General features: G+C 34.0%; 4 protein-coding genes across 4 annotated transcripts; 3 read left to right on the top strand and 1 right to left on the bottom strand.

Annotated features, from left to right (window-relative positions):
• The first annotated feature begins 4392 nt into the window (after window positions 1-4392).
• On the top strand, window positions 4393-6403 carry LOC131646900 (microtubule-associated protein RP/EB family member 1C). Its single transcript, XM_058916834.1, has 6 exons — window positions 4393-4606; window positions 4705-4860; window positions 4974-5077; window positions 5385-5631; window positions 5719-5832; window positions 5932-6403. The coding sequence occupies exons 1-6, from the start codon at window positions 4499-4501 to the stop codon at window positions 6193-6195; spliced, it is 993 nt and encodes a 330-aa protein (XP_058772817.1). The 5' UTR covers window positions 4393-4498; the 3' UTR covers window positions 6196-6403.
• Window positions 6404-6535: 132 nt separating this feature from the next.
• LOC131646901 (uncharacterized) lies at window positions 6536-7176 on the top strand. The gene is made up of 2 exons (XM_058916835.1): window positions 6536-6751; window positions 6831-7176. The coding sequence occupies exons 1-2, from the start codon at window positions 6731-6733 to the stop codon at window positions 7035-7037; spliced, it is 228 nt and encodes a 75-aa protein (XP_058772818.1). The 5' UTR covers window positions 6536-6730; the 3' UTR covers window positions 7038-7176.
• Window positions 7177-7388: 212 nt separating this feature from the next.
• Window positions 7389-10102, top strand: LOC131652226 (ADP-ribosylation factor 2-like). Its single transcript, XM_058922033.1, has 5 exons — window positions 7389-7700; window positions 7810-7880; window positions 7959-8078; window positions 8156-8274; window positions 9785-10102. Exons 1-5 carry the CDS (start codon window positions 7553-7555, stop codon window positions 9873-9875), a joined length of 549 nt encoding a protein of 182 aa, XP_058778016.1. The 5' UTR covers window positions 7389-7552; the 3' UTR covers window positions 9876-10102.
• A 743-nt stretch (window positions 10103-10845) lies between these two features.
• On the bottom strand, window positions 10846-17697 carry LOC131652225 (phosphatidylinositol 3,4,5-trisphosphate 3-phosphatase and protein-tyrosine-phosphatase PTEN2A-like). The gene is made up of 13 exons (XM_058922032.1): window positions 17415-17697; window positions 16524-16933; window positions 15187-15288; window positions 15042-15098; window positions 14349-14414; window positions 13422-13598; window positions 13222-13308; window positions 13063-13127; window positions 12919-12995; window positions 12766-12812; window positions 12517-12647; window positions 11622-11691; window positions 10846-11502 (listed from the first exon to the last, which is right to left on the bottom strand). Exons 2-13 carry the CDS (start codon window positions 16908-16910, stop codon window positions 10975-10977), a joined length of 1794 nt encoding a protein of 597 aa, XP_058778015.1. The 5' UTR covers window positions 16911-16933; window positions 17415-17697; the 3' UTR covers window positions 10846-10974.
• Between the last annotated feature and the right edge of the window lie 1742 nt (window positions 17698-19439).

Genomic DNA, 19439 nt, shown 5'->3' with positions numbered 1-19439 from the left:
CTGTCCCTCTTGGCAGAAATACTGGTGCTTCTTCTTCTGGCTTCTCGTTTGGACGCGCAAGAAGCAGCCAATGCTGAGTTTCGTTCCTTCATGACAAGGCAAGCCACAAGCACTGACGGGATTCATGATGTTCTGGCGCGGATTTTGCGTAGGCTAGGATCTTAGTCTTTTGGTCTTTGTAGTTTCCTTTCCTTGTTGCATCTGTTTTCCTGCATTCCTTTCTTGTAATCCTTTTTAATTATCAATGAAAAACTTTCTTTGATTTACATTCCAGTGATTTTATTTGTCGTTTTATGCATCTGAATTTTTTTTGAAATATTCTTTTTGATGTTATGACAAAAAGGGGGAGAAGATAAATGATAAATGATTTGATTAATCTATCAGTTGCTGGGTAAAGCTCCCACACATTTACTAACAAGAACTGCAAGTTCTATATGGTTTAAGTGTTTTGCAGGTATAAAGAAGTGAAGAGAATCTTCAAAGCAAACACAAGAAGCAAAACCATGGAAACTGAAGCAAGCCGAGTGCTGTCAAGCTTCAGAGATCAGAAGCAAGAAAGAAGAATGAATCAGAAGCACTGATAATAGAATTTGATCTATATTTGTCTATTTTCTGATCTGACAAAATTCTAGTTGCTCTGATACATTATTTCAGCCTATACGGCTCTGATACATATAATGCTATAGCTCTGATACATATAATGTGTTAGAATATACATTTTATGTTCTGACTCGTTCATGCTGACTTTTGTCGTTTAGTTTTTGTTCTGTAACATTTCAGGATGTAGAGATGCTCTGATGATGCTCTGGTACATTCAACAATGTTCTGATACAAATCTAGCATGAAGTAATGTTGGTAGAAATTCAAGCTCTGAAGCTATCCGAGGGAAGCAGAAATTCAAAGCTGCGAATGTTCTAAAGATCCAGAAAACTCAAGTTCTGAAGCTGTCCTAGATGGAAGCAGAAATCAGAAGCTGTGAATGTTCAGAAGATCAAAGAAATTCAAGTTCTGAAGCTGTCCTGAATGGAAGCAGAAATCAGAAGCTGTGAATGTTCAGAAGATCAAAGAAATTCAAGTTCTGAAGCTGTCCTAGATGGAAGCAGGAATCAGAAGCTGTGAGTGTTCTAGGGATCTAAAGAAATTCTAGTTCTGAAGCTGTCCTATGGAAGCAGAAGTCAGAAGCTATGAATTCTCTAAAGACAGAAGCTTATATGATCGTCTCTACCGAAATAATCAGGGAAGTCTTTTATTAAAGTTCTTCGAGTATTTATTTCAGGGGGAGATTATTTATCTCAGGGGGAGATTGTTAATCTCAGGGGGAGACATATTCATATGCTTATGCTATAGCTGTGTAATTTGTCTTTTGCCGTCTATTCTTTCTGATCGCAAATTCATATCATTTATATATGTTTTTGTCATCATCAAAAAGGGGGAGATTGTTAGAACAAGATTTGTTCTGATCAATTATCTTAGTTTTGATGATAACAATAATATGAATTTTGCTTAAGATAATATGGTACTCTAATCCAATGCAATTTCCCTTTCAGGAAATATATAAAGAGTACGCATAATTCAGCGCTCAGAAGCTTTGTCTCAAAGGGTTCAGCATGCAACATCAGAACATGGTCTGGCAAGACATCAGAAGATGGTCGAAGCAGAATCAGAACATGGGTCTATGGAAGCATCAGAAGAACATGAGATCAGAAGCACTGAAGCTCAGAAGATGGTATCACGCTCAGAAGCACTTCAAGGTCAGAAGATCAGAAGATGCTATGCACCAAGCTGTTTGACTCTGATGATATTCAAACGTCGTATTCACAAACATCAGATCAGAAGAAAGTACAAGTGGCAAGCTACGCTGACTGACAAAAGGAACGTTAAAAGCTATTAAAGGCTACGTCAGTAGACACAGCGTGAACAAGGCTCGAGGTAGTTGACAAAAGCGTATAACATTAAATGCGATGCTGTACGGAACACGCAAAGCATTAAATGCATTCAACGGTCATCTTCTCCAACGCCTATAAATATGAAGTTCTGATGAGAAGCAAGGTTAACGATCCTGAACAATATAATTCAAATTAACTTGCTGAAACTCTGTTCAAATCCAAAGCTCAGAATCTTCATCTTCATCAAAGCTCACTACATTGCTGTTGTAATATATTAGTGAGATTAAGCTTAAACGATTAAGAGAAATATCACAGTTGTGATTATCGCTTGTAAGAAGCATTTGTAAACTCTTAGAATTGATTACATTAAGTTGTAAGGAACTAGAGTGATCGTGTGGATCAGAATACTCTAGGAAGTCTTAGGAGTGAACTAAGCAGATTGTAACTAGAGTGATCGTGTTGATCAGTAGACTCTAGAAAAGTCTTAGAGGGTATCTAAGCAGTTGTTCCTGGAGTGATCAGTGTGTGATCAGAAGACTCTGGAAGACTTAGTTGCTGACTAAGTGGAAAACCATTGTAATCCGTGCGATTAGTGGATTAAATCCTCAGTTGAGGTAAATCATCTCTGCGGGGGTGGACTGGAGTAGTTTAGTTAACAACGAACCAGGATAAAAATAACTGTGCAATTTATTTTTATCTGTCAAGTTTTTAAAGCTACACTTATTCAAACCCCCCCTTTCTAAGTGTTTTTCTATCCTTCACAGTGTAGAACAAATTTTGAAAGTGCCCCGAACAAAAATAAATTCGAAATTTTATAAAGGTCTAAAAATAAATTTAAAATTTTGGTGTAAATTTTCTATATGGAAAAAGCGTTTTGAAAAGTTTATGATGTAGTAATTGTGGCATGTTTAGAGTAGAAATATAAAGGGTTAAATTAATTTTTGGTCCTTATAAATATTTCAGTTTTCATTTTTAGTCCCTCCCTGCCTTTAGACAATGATTTTTACAAAAAAAACCGTTGCCAAAACCAGTTAAAACCGTTGCCAAAACTAAGAGAGACTAAAAATGAAACTGCAATATTTATAGGGATAAAAACTTATTTAACTCAACTATAAATGTACGAAGTACAAATTAAAATATTGGTTGATACCTATTTTACCCCTGCTAAATTGGTGATTTAAAAAAAATCTTTGTAAAAAAAGTTTGGACTCCCTCCATGCCTTGGAAAAATTCTCCTGTTTTATCCTTTCAAAAAATTTATCCATCAATAATCTATTAAATGTCATGTAATTTTTAAGGATTAATTAAGGCTTAAATACACTTTTGGTCCCTGTAAGTTAGCGAGTTTTTTTATTTTCGTCCCTGTATTTTTTTTAAGTCCATATATCTTACTTTTTGCTTAAGGTTTAGTCCCTAAAGTCAAAATTCGTTGGAAAATATGCAGGTTCCTGTGAATTTTCTTGTGGGTTTTGATTTTAGGGACTAAAACGAACGCGAAAGTGAAATATAGGGACTCAGACAAAAATAAATTTACAGAGGCAAAAATCAAAAACTCGCTAACTTACATGGACCAAAAATGCATTTGAGCCATGAATTAATATCTATTTTGTCCTTGCCAAATCGGCAAATTTTGAAAAACGCCTTACCATGTCATTATTTTTAATAATTAGGTTTATTGACGGAACAAAACAGAAAAATCTTCATATAATAGAGAGGAAATTTAAATTTTTTATAGAGAATTTTTTTTAAAATCACTAATTTAACCAGGAGCAAAATATATATTACCCCTTAAAATATATATATCGTAGGTGATTTATCAATCATATCTACAATTGTACCCAAAATTTAAATTTATCATTTTTTACTCATAAATTTCTCACTACAAAAATTATATATTTTTTTATTATGTTTTTAAATTCATTGAATAATTAGTATGTTTGATTGTATATAGTCCACATACATTGTTAGTCACAATTATATAACTATTAAATTCAACTTTTAAAAACTAAATATTCTCCATATATTTTTTTTGTATTTCTAAATGTCAAATAAAAGTTTATTCTTAAATTTTTAGCATCAATAAAAAATTCAAAATTTTAAAATGGTCTAAAATTCAATTTAAAATAATTAACTACTAGGCATGTTGAGAAAAGTATTCTATATTTTACATTTCCGATGCATAAAAAAAACTTTAAATAAAATATTTAGAAAATTTTAAAAGCTAACTTGTTTAATACAAATTAAAAATATATTTCAATCAAGTAATTGTGCTGTCGGTTATCATCACTTGTCACACATAACATCATAGCCCGTTACAGTTTCTAGAAGAGAAGCCCATTCATGCCTTAAGCCCGTTTCTAAAGTGAAGCCCAAGCCCAAGCCCAAATGCAGTTCCAACGTTCCCCTAACGTTACAACGTTTCGTTACAACAAGTTTCCACTACACTCTACAAAACGAATTTTAAATTCATAAAATTCCCGCTCCTGTCTCTATATATTTGAACTCTTACACAATATTGTAAAGAGCCGTTAGTTCAAAAGAGAGAGACGTTAGAAAAGTAAAGAAGAAAAAACGCGTAACGGAGAAAACGAAGTGAAGCAGAGAAGAAGAAAATGGCTACCAATATCGGAATCATGGACGCTGCTTACTTCGTCGGTAGATCTGAGATTCTCTATTGGATCAATTCGCTTCTTCAACTCAATCTCACAAAAGTCGAAGAGGTTCGATTTTTTCGATCTGATTTTTATTATGTTTTCTCTCTTGATTTACGGTTACTGATTAGATCGATCTGTTTTCGTTGAATTTTTCGATTTGTCAGGCTTGTTCTGGTGCTGTTCACTGTCAGCTTCTTGATGCCGCTCATCCTGGTATTGTTCCGATGCATAAGGTGAATTTTGATGCCAAGAGTGAGTATGAGATGATTCAGAACTATAAGGTTCTTCAAGATGTCTTCAACAAACTCAAAATCACTAAGGTAAAATCACTTTTTCGGTGGCTCGATTTACGGTTTCGTCTTTGGTTTTCGTTTATTTTCATTTTTTTGAGATCTTCGATTAATTTTTTGTTTTGTTTTTTTGTGTTTCTCAGCACATTGAGGTTAGCAAGCTAGTGAAAGGAAGACCTCTGGATAATCTGGAGTTCATGCAATGGATGAAAAGATACTGCGATTCTGTCAATTCTGGACAAGACTAGTAATTTAATCTTTACTCTAATTTTATTTTATTCATAGGTTTAATAGTTTAGAATTGTTATCTAATTGATTATTAGGGCTTATTACTGGAATTCTGTAATTTTACTGACACGCGTGCTTAGATTTCAAATTTAGGGTTTTGTGATTGGAATTCTGTAATTCTGTAAATTTAATGACATGCATGAAATTTCAAATTCAAGTCTCAACAGTTAGGGTTTTTGTGATTGGGATTCTGTAATTTTACTGACATGCATCTTAGATTTCAAATTCAAGTCTTAACAGTTAGGGTTGTATGTGTTTCATTTCAGTTATAATCCTTCCGAGAGGAGAGAGGTATGCAAAGGAGCAAGAGAAGTGGGTAGAAGATCTGCACACTCTCAACCCTCAACAAAGGGTGGTTCTACTACTGCTGCACACAGGCCTCAGTCTTCCCATAATGCTCGAAGAAATGATGTGCCTGCTGCTAACCACCCTGCAACTCATGGGGCTGTAAGAGCCTCAAGGCCTTCTGCCCCTGCTGCTGCAAACCCTGCATATGATCAACAGGTGCAACAGGTACTGTTTTTTTTATCATCTTAAAAATAATGTCAAGTGAATTATGAATTATTATAAGTGCAATAGTTCTAATATGAATTGATACAGATAACAGAATTGAAGTTATCCATTGATAGCCTTGAGAAGGAACGTGACTTTTACTTTGCAAAACTGAGGGATATTGAGATTCTTGGTCAGACTCCTGGAGTAGAAAACTCACCGGTATTTTGCTTTTAAACTCAAACTCTCCTTTTGAGTAATGAAGCTGGTAAACTATTGATGGGTAATTGTTGAAATGTGAATTTTATGTATATGATTCAGGTTTTTGAAGCAATACTGAAGATATTGTATGCTACTGATGACAATGGATCTGAGTTGGCAGAAGCTCAAGCTATTCTTACGGCTGGTCTACAACAGGAAGCACAGACTTTGAGTCCCATTGCTGAGGTTTCTGAAGAGAAGAGCAGTTCTAAGAGAAAGAATATCAACAATCCTGAATGTGATGCTGCTGGTGTCACTAATTTGTCTCCTCGGCGGAGGCTTTCTGATATTTCGAATGTTCACTATGAGGGGTCACCTCTATGATGACCTGAAGGAAAAATATTGAAGGAGGGCGAAAATATTTTGGTTACAGTAATTTCAGATTAATGTGTTGTGTTACAATTGCTTTTTGTAATAATTAGTCGTCCTATAGAGATTATGCCATGAATATATGGTATATGGTTATGATGGTATATGCTTTTGATCCAGAAATATAGCTATGTCATATGGCATAAAAAAACCTTGCAGATTATATGGTATTATGTTTTTTACTTGACTCAATTTTAAAATTCTGTGTTGTGCTTATGTTTGATATTTGCAATATTTTAATTTTCATTATTTGTTTTGATCATAAAATTTGCACCATTGGTTTACCCCCAATAATTGGATGGTAAAGCATGTGATACGGTGACATGTGTGGGTGATGTTCCTATTAATTTCCATCTTCCTCATCCACCTATTTCTTTGATCTGGCAACAAACTTTGTATCCATAAAAACATTAAACTCTTGGGAAGATTAAGAAATAAAGTCTTGACACAATTACAAGGGAAGCATTTGTGGAACAATTATTGGGTTAAAATGAATCAACAAGCTAATAAGGTAGTCTAAACAAGCTCCTACCATTTGCGTCTATTTTGTGTTTTCATGGTTAACAAATCTGTATGAATTTTTCTGTCAGAACAATACTTTGAATGTACGAAGTTCCATTGAAAAAAAGGTGGAAACGGTCGATCATCAATCATCGGCAGGGCAAGGACAAGAGGAGAGGAAAGTGCAGGTCATTCATGAACCCCATTCCAAAACCAGTGGCGGTGTTCTTACAGGTGCTGCTGATGCCGTTGCGTCCACTCTACAATCTGCCAAGGATGCAATTTCTAAAAAATAATGTAAATTAGAATTGTCAATTTTTTCTGCAAAGGATATCATAGGTTTGAATGTTTGACAATGTGTTTGTTCATTCTTGTACAACTAGTTGTTCTTTGACATAGACATGAACATAGTGTCAATGATGTATTTTGTATCAATTGATTCCATAATATAATAATTATTTGTTATGTTGTTTTATCAAATGCTTAACTTTGACGCTACCCAAATTGCATCTTAATCTCAATTCTCAATCATTGTATTCTAAATGGCCTCAATCTTAAGCTAAACAAAGATATTAAGATACCACACTAACCTTTATCATCAGAATCATATTCTAGCTTTCTATATTGGAGAATTGATGCCTGATGCAATTTTCTGGTCTCATTTTCATATAATATACAAACAACTCATTAAATTTTAACATAAGTTATAACTTCCATCTCATCAATAAGAGATTGATCTCAGAAAAATTTCAAGTTTTATACTTTTAGGTTGTTTTTCTGGATTAAATTTTGCTTGAACAAAAGGCGAAATATGGGTTTGACGGTGTCACGGATAATGAGATTATTCTATGCAAAGAAAGAAATGAGGATTTTGATGGTGGGTCTTGATGCAGCTGGAAAAACAACAATACTCTACAAACTGAAGCTTGGAGAAATTGTCACTACCATACCAACTATAGGTTTCAAATAGTCGCGTTGAATTTTTTTTACTTTTTTTCGTTTAACTATGAGAATTCTAAGCGAAAAATGATTGAAAGTTTACATAAATTATTGTCTCTGATAAACCAGGCTTCAATGTAGAGACTGTTGAGTATAAAAATGTCAGCTTCACTGTCTGGGATGTAGGAGGACAAGATAAGGTACTATTCGAAATTTTCTAACTTTTAATATCAATTTGCAAACCATAAATACATGTTTACATGGCGAATTTCATGTAGATTCGGCCGTTATGGAGGCACTACTTTCAGAATACACAAGGTCTTATCTTTGTTGTAGATAGTAATGATAGAGAAAGAATTTTAGAAACAAGAGATGAGCTCCATAGAATGCTGAGTGAGGTTAGTAGCTTTTACTTGCAATATATAAACAAAAAATGGTTGCAATCGCTTCGTATTAATAAACATTTACGTTGCAGGATGAACTTCGCGATGCCACTTTACTTGTATTCGCCAATAAACAAGACCTTCCGAATGCTTTGAGTGTTGCAGAAATTACTGATAAACTTGGTTTACATTCACTCCGTCAGCGCCGTTGGTAAGCCACGTTAGTCATTATTCGATAAACTTCAATGAACAATGCGAAAGGTTGATAATAACTCTTCAGAATTATTTTCCATAGATTATAATGAACCAAATTTAACGAAAAACTGCTTTATTACTACTTTTAAAAACAATAGACAAATTTTGACTAGAAATATGTCACATCCTAGCTAGCTAAATATCATTCAAATCTTCTGAAACTCGTGCGGATGAGAAAGAATTTGCTTCGACCCCCTCGTGCAAATCACTGGATCGGATTGTCCTCTTCATTGTTAGATCCTGTATAACACAGCCATCAACAGAAATAAGTAACAATGCAATTAGAGTCACGAGTTTTTAAAATGATCGGATTGTCCCAGTCTTGCGAACCATGACAGTGTTCCCTGTGGACAAGGAAACGCGTAATGGTTGCTCAAGGCTGTGAACATCTATCGAGATTGAATATAATGGAGTCATTTGATGTGATTACCAGAAGAATTGTCTCCACCTACGAGCTTGTTTTTTTCTTGCGTTTCTGCCTTGTATTTATCCAGAGTGAGTCGTGTGTCCTCGCTTAATACATGGTCGTAAACTATCCTCAAAGGTGGCATAGTGTTATAGTTAAGAAGGGATACTGTCATGTGGGAAAAGCGATCATCAAGACCAAGAACGAATTTTCTAGTCAAAAGATCTTCTTGGAACAGCAGAAAGTTCTTCGTATCTTCACCTACACTCTCAAGCGGCGGTAGTTGTTCAGCGAGCTCCTCCATCATACTCGAGTAATTGTGATAATAATCATTCAGGGACATGTTTGGTTCTTGTGTAACCAAACGCAGATTCTTGTATAACTCGCGAACACATGGTTGGTCACCTTTATAGAATCTTTGCTGCAAAATTTTACAAAGATCTCTTGCTGTAGGCACATGAGATATGATGTCATATAGTGAAGGATCTATTGAATTGACAATCCATGCATAGACCATGGAGTCGGCTTTCTCCCAGGCATGGAATTCCGGAGATGATTCCAACGGTTTCTTGATGGTTCCATCCACAAAACCCAGCTTGTTTTTTGCGCAAAGTGCGCGTTTGGCCGACTTCCACCACTTCCAGTAGTTTTTTTTGGTGAGAAGTTCATCTGACAATGTGGTTCTACGATCATCTAAGGGGTTAAGATAATACGGAGAAGATGGCGTGATAACGAAGGATTCACTGCCGGAGGTCATGATAAACTTTAAAGAACAAGAAAGGTTGAAGATAACTCTTTTTGAGAATTATTGCTAAAATGATTGATATATCTATTATAGAAACACAAAGTAGAGAATGACTGCTATTATATATAGCATAGCCAAAGTCTAACAAACTATAACAACATAGCATAACTAACTCAACCTTCTCTTAACAGAATAACAGAAAGTTGTTAGGGAAAGATAATATACTGTAATCTAGTTTGTTACCATAATATATTCCTATAAATTTAGAGGAAATATAATGTATTATGAACTTATTATAGTTTTTTATTGGTTCAGGTACATCCAGTCAACTTGTGCCACGTCAGGCCAAGGACTCTATGAAGGGCTTGATTGGTTATCAAGTAACATATCTAACAAGATAAGATGAATCAAGTTATCATATGAATATGGAGAATTGGCTGCACATTCTATAGTTTTTACGACATATCGTTTGGTTATATACATTGGCATAAACTTGAGTGTTACCTTTGGTTAATCTGAACTATGAGCCAACTGTAATATCAATCACTCTGCACTTTCTAAAAGTTCCCAGCATGTAAAAGTTACACTCCTGAGGAGTATGATATTTATCAACCACTATGTATGCTTTCTAAACTTTCAGGGCATGTAAGTATTAAGTTCGTTAGGAGTGTTATATATACTATTCTGGACTCAATCGTTACATTGTATAGTATTATCAGACTGAGAAGATTGGTAAACATTATTAAACAAAGATATGAAAAGATACATGGGCTTTTCTAACATTAGTTTTAGAAAGATTTTAAAAAAGGTTGTTTAGAAACATCAGTTTCCACAATGTATACTCACGTCAAACCAAAAGCTACAACTAATAGCTTCTCCCTCGCCACATGTTTGCTTGCTCTCACTACGTAAGCAAACACACTTTAAATAAGCTAAGCCAGCAAAATTCCAGGGAGCTCTAGCACAGATCTTGAAACAACAATTTAACTCCCTAGAAAGAAACACAATGGTCTAGCAAACACACTAATATAATCTTTTGTATATGTACCAAAAATGATAAATGAACCTGAAGACATGAAATGATACCTTAGCACTACATTAGATTTTCAAACATACTCTATAAATTATTTAAAATATGCTAACAAGTCATGCACGTCTCAATGCGTGAGGTGTTGGGTTTGTTGCCCAGCTCTGTAATTTTGAAAGAAGTCAAGAACATATATTGTCTTGTATTTGCTAGTTAAGTTTTAACAACTCATTTGCAATATTTCGTCAAGGTTGTCATAATAGGACGGAGAGGAAAATCATATGGACTATGGAAGAATTATGAAAGTTTAACCTTTAAAATATACAAAATTTAAATGATAAGGAAAGGATTATTTGAAAACATTTAGGGGTAAATGCAATGAGTTACATAATGTGCCTGATCCTTTTACACGTGGGTATGATCCCCATGGAAAGAGCTATACACAAATTCCTGAATAGTACCACAACTGAATTAGAATTCAAACTGCCTCCTCTGAATCACTCTCAAAATCTTCATCTCCAAAAGAAAAAACTGAAGCATCTGCTGCAATTGCCTTGATTTCACTTGCCCCTACAAATTCCGTGTTGGAGGTGTTAGGGCCTGCGTGAATTTTATGAAGTTTATCTGTGGTTGATTCCTTAGAAGCATTGTTTTCTGTACGTTCCGCATGCTGAAGTGACAACTGATTCGTTGAGTGTGCCAACATCTCTACATGCCCAGTGGTGGCTTCAGATGCTTGATGAGGTTCCATATATTTGTAATCAGTTGCAGTTTCTCTCTTTTGTTTTCCCTTGGTCTCCTCTTCGTCGCTATCTGAGAATACATCATCATCTCCGTTAGAAGGTCCTTTACTCTCACTTGTATTAGATGTAGGCTTTGCACCAGATAAGACATTGCTTGGTTTGCCATCAGATCCTTTGCTCGCAGATTTGACTTTTCCAGGTAGAGTGCCATTATAGTCTACCATCACAATTTCGACCTGGAATCCTGGAGCAGGGATCTTTCTCTGAAGGGAGAAGTCATAAAGTTTAAATTGTGATCAAGTTCAAAGAATTGATCGATTGGTAAGAGTTACATACTACACACACAAAATAATATTGAAACAAAAGTAAAAGTATTGTTTACCTTGTCAAAATCATCAAGATCTGAGCCATCTAAAATTTTTCTGTTCTCTATCATTGTTGTATTCATCCAACTGCCAAGGAGAAACTGACGCATTAAAAAAGCAGTTAATCTTTGTTAAACAGGCTCTCTGTTTCATACATTAGACAGCTTGGAAGAGAAAAAATATGGAATTATAGATGAGTTGGAATAAAAAATTCCATCATTATAACAAAACTTTGGTGTCGTTTGATCCATGTAGCCGACCCTAGGATAGTGCTTGGTTGTTGTATGAAAAAACTTTGGACTCTACACAGCTTGGAAGAGAAAAAATATGGAATTATAGATGAGTTGGAATCAAAAATTCCATCATTATAACAAAACTTTGGTGTCGTTTGATCCATGTAGCCGACCCTAGGATAGTGCTTTGTTGTTGTATGAAAAAACTTTGGACTCTACACAGCTTGGAAGAGAAAAAATATGGAATTATAGATGAGTTGGAATCAAAAATTCCATCATTATAACAAAACTTTGGTGTCGTTTGATCCATGTAGCCGACCCTAGGATAGTGCTTGGTTGTTGTATGAAAAAACTTTGGACTCTACACAGCTTGGAAGAGAAAAAATATGGAATTATAGATGAGTTGGAATCAAAAATTCCATCATTATAACAAAACTTTGGTGTCGTTTGATCCATGTAGCCGACCCTAGGATAGTGCTTGGTTGTTGTATGAAAAAACTTTGGACTCCATGTCAAAGTTATAAAGAATGCAAGTAGGTAGTATGCTCAACAATAAAGAATTTATACAAATAAATTGCTAAATGTAAAGTATCATCATAATGATTCTAACAAATTCAAGTTTCTTTCAAAACTAGTTTGAAGAGGAAAAGGATAGAAGAAATAGCTGTTTTGAACAAACCAGAAGAAATCTCCCTGTCGATCATGAAAATGAATTTTGAAGTCCCCAACTAATTCGGTCAGACCAGGCTCCCCGGGTAAAGCAAAGACCACAAATCCTTTCTTTGGTGCATTGATCCAGAAATCTTCTGGCTGCAAGTGAGTTAAGAAAGCAGGTTATAATCAAATTCAAAGGAATGCATTAGCATTGGAGTTTTAGGGAGAAAATCAAAATGCATCAAATGAAGGCATAAAAATGGCACGTGTGTACCATTAAATCCTTTGTCTTGGGATGCTTTTTCGTTGTGAAAAGAATTCCTAAGAATAAGTGAAAAATTCAGCCTTGTCTAGATTAAAATGTTCATTATAAAAACAACTTGTCAAGTTTCATTTGGTACAGTAGAGTCAAAACTAGACTACTTACCATTATGATCAGAAATCGTAATGGATGGTCTAACCCAATAAGGGCATTTGTGAAGCCGAAACCCTCTTAGCATACACCTGTGGAAGTCCTAATTAAGAAGAACCTTCTTTGGATTTGGTACATTGTGACAAAGTTTCATCTTACCTTCGTCCAGGCTGGACTTCTCCATTGAAGTGTGTTAAAGTCCGTTCAAAGTATTTGACATATCTCTAAACAATTACGAAATAAATTATCTTAGAAGAACATGACTAGATTATATCTCCATGATACAATTATACAATAAAAGTAAAACAAATTACTGACAATCTGACTTGGGAGAGTTAGGGCCTTTCCATCTATACATCTTTTCTGGTTAAAGCAATCAATGGCTTCCTCAGCAGTGGGGAAGAACTGCAAATTAGCTCCCAGCAAGCAATTTACTTTCAAAATTGCAAAAATCATTAAGAAAAACGTGAAGATCAACTAAGATCCTTAAGTCTCTGAAGTCAATTCTCAGGACTTACCTTAAGAAACAAAAGAAGACTGCAAACCATCAATCCTGTTCTTCCCATACCAGCTTTACAATGAACAACTACTACATTCTGGATATCCTCCTTCAACCATGAATATGCACTTTGACAAAATGATGCTATAAGTTGAATAGGAGGGCAATTATGATCACTAAAAGGGAAGCTTGCAACCTGGAAAAAATCCCAAGAAATCAATATGACAGACATAAATATTACAACAAAATAGTAAAAAGAAATTAGTGGCCCATTCCTTTACAAAACCAAACAGAAATAACAGAATATTATAGTCTGTATTTATATATCCAATTTTTATTTCTTTCATGTGATGTTTTTTGAAACAAATCTGCAACTATAAAATAAAGAATAAAATAAAGATATTCTATACCTTCAGAAGTCTCAGTCTTACAATATTTATCATAGTGAGGGTACACTGGATATTAATTTCATGATTAAAACCAGGAAATGTTGTGTATAACTAAATAATTGTTTTATTTACTAACTTATTCATTAATAAATCTATTGTTAAAAGCAATCAAACTTGGAGAGTCTATGTAACTAGTGGAATCTCTGTAGAGTCGTAAGAGCATACATAATACAACAAATAAGGTTTAAAACAGCTATTATAGTATAAAAAAAATCTTGAACTAATACAGATCTAGAGACAAGACCAGAACACAAAAACATAGCATTACAACTTAAAACTGATGAAAAATTCGTAGATCAGAACAGATTCATAACTAGCATAACATGTTCAAAATCAACGGAAAAATTTAAAAATGATGATATTCAAATTACTAGAGAGTGGAAGATAATAAGACTAGGTTCCAATTAGAGGCAAATGATGGGTGACCATCAAGATTACTATATGTCTTCCTGGTATACCAATTAGATTGCCAACATGAAAATATAAAGAAATAATACCTTCCCTTGGAAAAGCGATCCATCGTACAACCTCTCTGAACAAAGATTGTATACTTTGTATTTTCCCTGCATATTAAGGTTTCAAGACACTAAAATTGTCAAAAGACTAATATAAGTTGTCAGCTCTCATCACATTAGGATTCTGGCAGTTTAATTGGAGTACAAAACAACTTAATGGTACAAGCAGAGTGAATACAAATTGCTCAAACTTGAGAGAATTTCCAGATCTTCAAATACTCAAATTATGTTTTCCAACATAGCAGAAGAGTTTAAGATCAATCTAACATATCAAGGTTTCTTCTGAAGTGTTGTAGGGTAAATGAAATAAGCCGAAGTGTCTATTATAAATAACCATTTGGTCTCTGTATGGGCTATTGTAGATGAATGTTGTTCACAATGATGTTAGTACAGGTTCTATAGCTGTGTCGTTTATATTTTACTAGTCACTTCCTTTTTATTTGACTTTAGATAGGTAAGAGGGTGTTTCTATGCTATACGAAGGAGTGTAATGGAGTGCTAGTTCACATTTACTAATTAAAAGTTTTCTTCTAAATTCCAAGGCTGTTAACTAGAAGAAAAGTATTCTTTGGTTCCATTCTAGATTTCTTTGACTATTCAACTCCCTACCAATTTCTCGAGTACTACTGAATGAGCAGATAATGGGATCCCAAATTTAAAAAGACACCATGTTACCTTATGATGAGTTTCAAAAAACTTGATTACTTCTTCCATGTGATTTCGATAGAACCCCTGCAACACACTTCACCTTTAATATAAATTGCTCAATACTGAATCTGGTTTGAATATTAGAGACAAGACTGACGGTCTATAAATATACCTCAATGTATCCAAAAATTCCCGAGCTAAAATCACCACCAGGAAATCCCATAGCTATTATGTTGTCAGTGATGTACGTCATATCCAAATCAAACTCACCTTCCTGTTACAAAGAGTCAAAATTTTAAAACAAGAGAAAACTGAAATTAATATGCAAGATGAGTTAATTCTTCACAAAACTTAGAATTGTTCCATTCAAAATGCAATAGATTCAATAGAATTATGTTAGTTTGTAACTGAGAGAGTATCAAATACATAAACAACGTGATTCAGTACCTTAGAAATCAACACCAATTTGATTCTTCAATAGATGAAGTCAAAAGAATGACTCTCAGTGCAGATGCTTTTAACATGATGGGGATAAAAGCATTTTTGTCTTACTAAAAATGTTATAGAAAGATCAATTCTTTTGTAGGAGGTAATAAACCTATGATTCTAGGGAAAAAAATTATAACTATTTCTAGGCACTTGTAAAAATACTTCGAGCGGATGTTCCTACACACAATTTTTACAGATCTAGTTTGTACTTAGTACCAAGTTCATAACTTCCATATGAGCTGATTTTCTCGAGCACATTTCATAGCCATACATGCATTGGAAAAATGAGTGTGCCTGAAGTGTTGGTACATTGTGTGAACTATTTGATTGTAAAGCAACAGCAGGACAATGTGTAATTCTAGTGATGTTGAGATTAAAATCTAGCATTTTTAATTTGACAAGATAAATATTGAGGATCACTTATAGGTATTACCATTTTTAACAGAACATGAAGAACCAAGAGGATGTGAGAGGAATCTGGATATAGCTTTTAACTATTAGGTATATCACTTGCAGAATACCCATCTACTATCTGATCCTTTTGTGTATTTTATTATAATATTAAAGAAGCATGCCGAGCAGAAGATACGTTACCAAACATTTTCAAGAAAAAGCTTTTAATGAATGATGTATGTTTTTCCATCATTTTATTTTTAGAAAAAAGAACTAATAAGTACTTAGAGTAGAAAAATAACGGTCATAAGAATTGTTGTGATAAAAAAAGTGACAAATGATACGCATGAAATATTTATCAAAACAATTTAACATGGAATCACACAGATCGCCGAATAGATAGTATCAATCAGGGGTTGTGCGTATTCATATAACCAATTTTAAACTTAAGTTGCTGCAATACAAATGATGACGCGATCATAACATAATATATGGAATTTAACAGAAAAGTACTGCGTATAACAACTGCAAGTAACCCGTGCAGCAGATTTGGACAAGATAGCATTAATCTGTTAACCAATTTAACCCAGAGTATGCCAGTAATATAAGCAAAACTAGTCAACTGACCTGGTATCTGCGTTTATTTTGAGAAACAATATGGCGTGCTTTGGTCTGCACCGCTTTTACTGCATTCTTCGAAGAGTCCATCAACCCTTTGGTGAATGATTCAATTAAATTACTTTGATCGGGTCCTGAATTGTCCGTAGCAGTCTCTTTCGAAGGACCTCGTCGTCCAATCCCACTAGTCCAGCGAGCAAATACCGACATGCCATTGTTCTCAGTCTGTGAGTTCTGATCTGCTGCCCCTATCCTCAGATTTCTTGCCCAGGAAGATATACCAGAAGCTGGTGACGAGGATGGTGAATCATGTGCATTGCCATTTTCAGCTGTTACTTTGGTCAAGTTATTCTCAGTGTTAGAAGATGGAGGAGTTCCAACAGATGTCGGTTCCATCAATTAGTCACTCAAATGCAGTTCTGTAAAATCGAAAAACCAATTTAAGACACTCGCAGTTTAAAAATCTGTTTGGAATCTGGATTGACTTATTTCAACTAATCTATTGGCATAAGCACTTTCTAGACAGTTTGAAATGATATTACTAAATGAAAACTGTGATAAAACGATACCAAACGAACACCTAGAATGTGAATATCTTCTACTGTATAAGCTATTATGCTAATTAACATCGGAACAGAACCACGATCTCATGAATTAACTCAATTACGAAACGAATCAAATCAAAACAGTGCGAAAACATCGGCATTGGAAATTCAAACAAGAGATCTGAAAATCGAGTTTCATGGATATACAGATTAACGTGATTTGTCAATGAACACTAGCAATAGTTGAATTCTTCATCACTATGAATCGCAATAGTTCTAATTCGTACACAATGCAGAAGCATGATCGCATTATTCTTACGGGAAACGGAAAATGAAAGAGCGGTGGATCGCTTACCGGAGAGTTATTGTCGGCGACGATGCAACTGCTTGTTCGATCTGTTACGGAGGGAATAACGGTTTTGAGAATGGAATGGAAAGCGTGTGATTTGTGTGAGTTTGGGATTTGGATCAATGTAGCTTGATTAGAGTGGAGTCACCGGTACGAAAATATTATAGAGCATTGAAATTCCAACGTGGAACAGAGTGCGAGCCATTTTGGAGAAAATGGAAGATTCGTTTTATAAACAGAGATAGAAAAAGCGTTGTTAATTTTCATAATTCGTGTGATTTTATCCACTGAGCTAAAAATTAGGATGTGTGAGAGTTAAATCAATTTAACAAGGTAATTTGTCAAAAACAAAATTAGAAAATGATAAAACTCTTTTATTTACCTTTCCTTTTCATTTCTTACGCTGAAAGCAATGCTCACTCTCTCTAATGTGATTAGCACGTGAGATAGCATAGCCTAATCTTTTCCTATTCAAGAAGATATAGAGAAAAGCATAAATGTATATTATGACATGGATTTAAATTGTGAAAGGTTGTATTTTATTTGTGCAAATTATTGGATATTTCTAAAATATTAGTACTTTGGAATGTTAGAGTGTATGATATTGTGTCAATTCAATTTAGTTTGTAGTTGTGCAAAAATATTATGTAGGATCGTGATATTTGTGAACAAGACACTTTTTGTGCGAGATAAATGTATTTTAGATAATATATTGTCTTTCATAGAGATCATCTAAATTGATGTCTTCATATTAACTATGTAAATATTTGCAAACAAAAATGGCTAATTGATTAAAAATTATTCCTTCTGGTCTCAAATATAAATAATAAAAAAATTGCAATGGTCTTAAATATAAAACAAAAGCCACCTATAATTATCATACAATAGAATAAAGCAAGATGAGTTCTTTGGCAAGTTTGCTAAGTGTCATCTTCTTAGAAGTCTTAGTATTTTAAAACATGCTATTAATAGTAATCTTATTATATTTAACTTTAATTATTTTATTATTATTTAATTTATTATTTTATTAATTCTTCTCATTTGAGTCTCACGTTTGAATTTATGTCTGCCCTAATTAATGCTTTCTACCTTCCCAATTCCAACCTTTCATATTCAGGCCAAATTCAATTGATTCCATCATAATGGCAAATTCAATTGATTCCATCGTAATTTAATTTTTACGTTACCTTCCCAATTCAAACCCTTCAGATTTGGCTCCCTTCAGATTTGGCTAAATTCAATTGATAATTTAATGTTTATGTCATTAGTCATGCTTCTCTTTCATCAGATCTTCCATCCTATAAAGATGTGTAAATTGTTTCGTTTTTTTACAGTTTTGTTTTTTCAATCATTCTTGCTATATGGTCGCCTTCATTATTTTTTATTATTTTGCATAGATTGATTACAAACTGAATTCGTGCTTAGTGTTTTGATTTCAATTTTTTTAGGTAACTTCTTGATTTAAGAAGCATTTTTGCAGTCCAAGTTTTTCTTTTTCTCATGGATTCTCTTAAGGTACCACCTATAAATTTAGTTCTTGATTACTTGAAAGTATGATTTGCATAGCAATTTTGTGTCATTTCAAAGCAATGAATACAAGAGGAAAGCTTTGAAGCTTCTTGATCTTGAGAATGTTCATTTACTGTTTGATGAGGAGTTTTCACTGCATTCAACCCTTCCTGATTCAGAGCTAAATCGCATAACACAGTAAATCTATAAAACTACAAACTCTGAAAAAGAATAGGGACACAATTTCAGATCTAGAAGAGGATTCAGAAGCAAAGAGGATCCAGAAGAAGAATTTTGTTTTATTGCTCGATTTCATGTTTTACCTTTTGCAATCGGTTGATGAAATCTATATTGCTCAAAATATTGTGAATGAGATGTGATAAGGGTTGTTGAATTTTTATGTGTTTTATTTTTGTTTGACGAGGGCTTATATATGTTTTCAGATTTAGAGAAACAAGGAAAGTACAAAAAGGAAACCTTTTTTTTGTTCAATATTGGATTTTCGGTTCAACCCTGTCTCTT

The sequence above is a fragment of the Vicia villosa genome, linkage group LG2 (assembly GCF_029867415.1).
Source record: "Vicia villosa cultivar HV-30 ecotype Madison, WI linkage group LG2, Vvil1.0, whole genome shotgun sequence".
Lineage (NCBI taxonomy): Eukaryota > Viridiplantae > Streptophyta > Magnoliopsida > Fabales > Fabaceae > Vicia > Vicia villosa.
The sequence above is the reverse complement of the archived record's forward strand: the minus strand, read 5'-3'. Positions and strand labels throughout refer to the sequence as shown.

What these genes read in the sequence shown, in the direction of transcription:
- LOC131646900 (XM_058916834.1), top strand. Translation starts at nt 4,499, where the DNA reads ATGGCTACCAATATCGGAATCATGGACGCTGCTTACTTCGTCGGTAGA. An exon ending in ATCTCACAAAAGTCGAAGAG is followed by an intron (nt 4,607 to 4,704) that starts GTTCGATTTTTT and finishes TCGATTTGTCAG; the next exon opens with GCTTGTTCTGGTGCTGTTCA. An exon ending in ATGATCAACAGGTGCAACAG is followed by an intron (nt 5,632 to 5,718) that starts GTACTGTTTTTT and finishes GAATTGATACAG; the next exon opens with ATAACAGAATTGAAGTTATC.
- LOC131652225 (XM_058922032.1), bottom strand. Translation starts at nt 16,910, where the DNA reads ATGGAACCGACATCTGTTGGAACTCCTCCATCTTCTAACACTGAGAAT. An exon ending in CCAAGACAAAGGATTTAATG is followed by an intron (nt 12,648 to 12,765) that starts GTACACACGTGC and finishes ACTCACTTGCAG; the next exon opens with CCAGAAGATTTCTGGATCAA. An exon ending in CGACAGGGAGATTTCTTCTG is followed by an intron (nt 11,692 to 12,516) that starts GTTTGTTCAAAA and finishes TCTCCTTGGCAG; the next exon opens with TTGGATGAATACAACAATGA.
- LOC131646901 (XM_058916835.1), top strand. Translation starts at nt 6,731, where the DNA reads ATGAATCAACAAGCTAATAAG. An exon ending in TGAATCAACAAGCTAATAAG is followed by an intron (nt 6,752 to 6,830) that starts GTAGTCTAAACA and finishes TTTTTCTGTCAG; the next exon opens with AACAATACTTTGAATGTACG.
- LOC131652226 (XM_058922033.1), top strand. Translation starts at nt 7,553, where the DNA reads ATGGGTTTGACGGTGTCACGGATAATGAGATTATTCTATGCAAAGAAA. An exon ending in ATGTAGGAGGACAAGATAAG is followed by an intron (nt 7,881 to 7,958) that starts GTACTATTCGAA and finishes AATTTCATGTAG; the next exon opens with ATTCGGCCGTTATGGAGGCA. An exon ending in TCACTCCGTCAGCGCCGTTG is followed by an intron (nt 8,275 to 9,784) that starts GTAAGCCACGTT and finishes TTATTGGTTCAG; the next exon opens with GTACATCCAGTCAACTTGTG.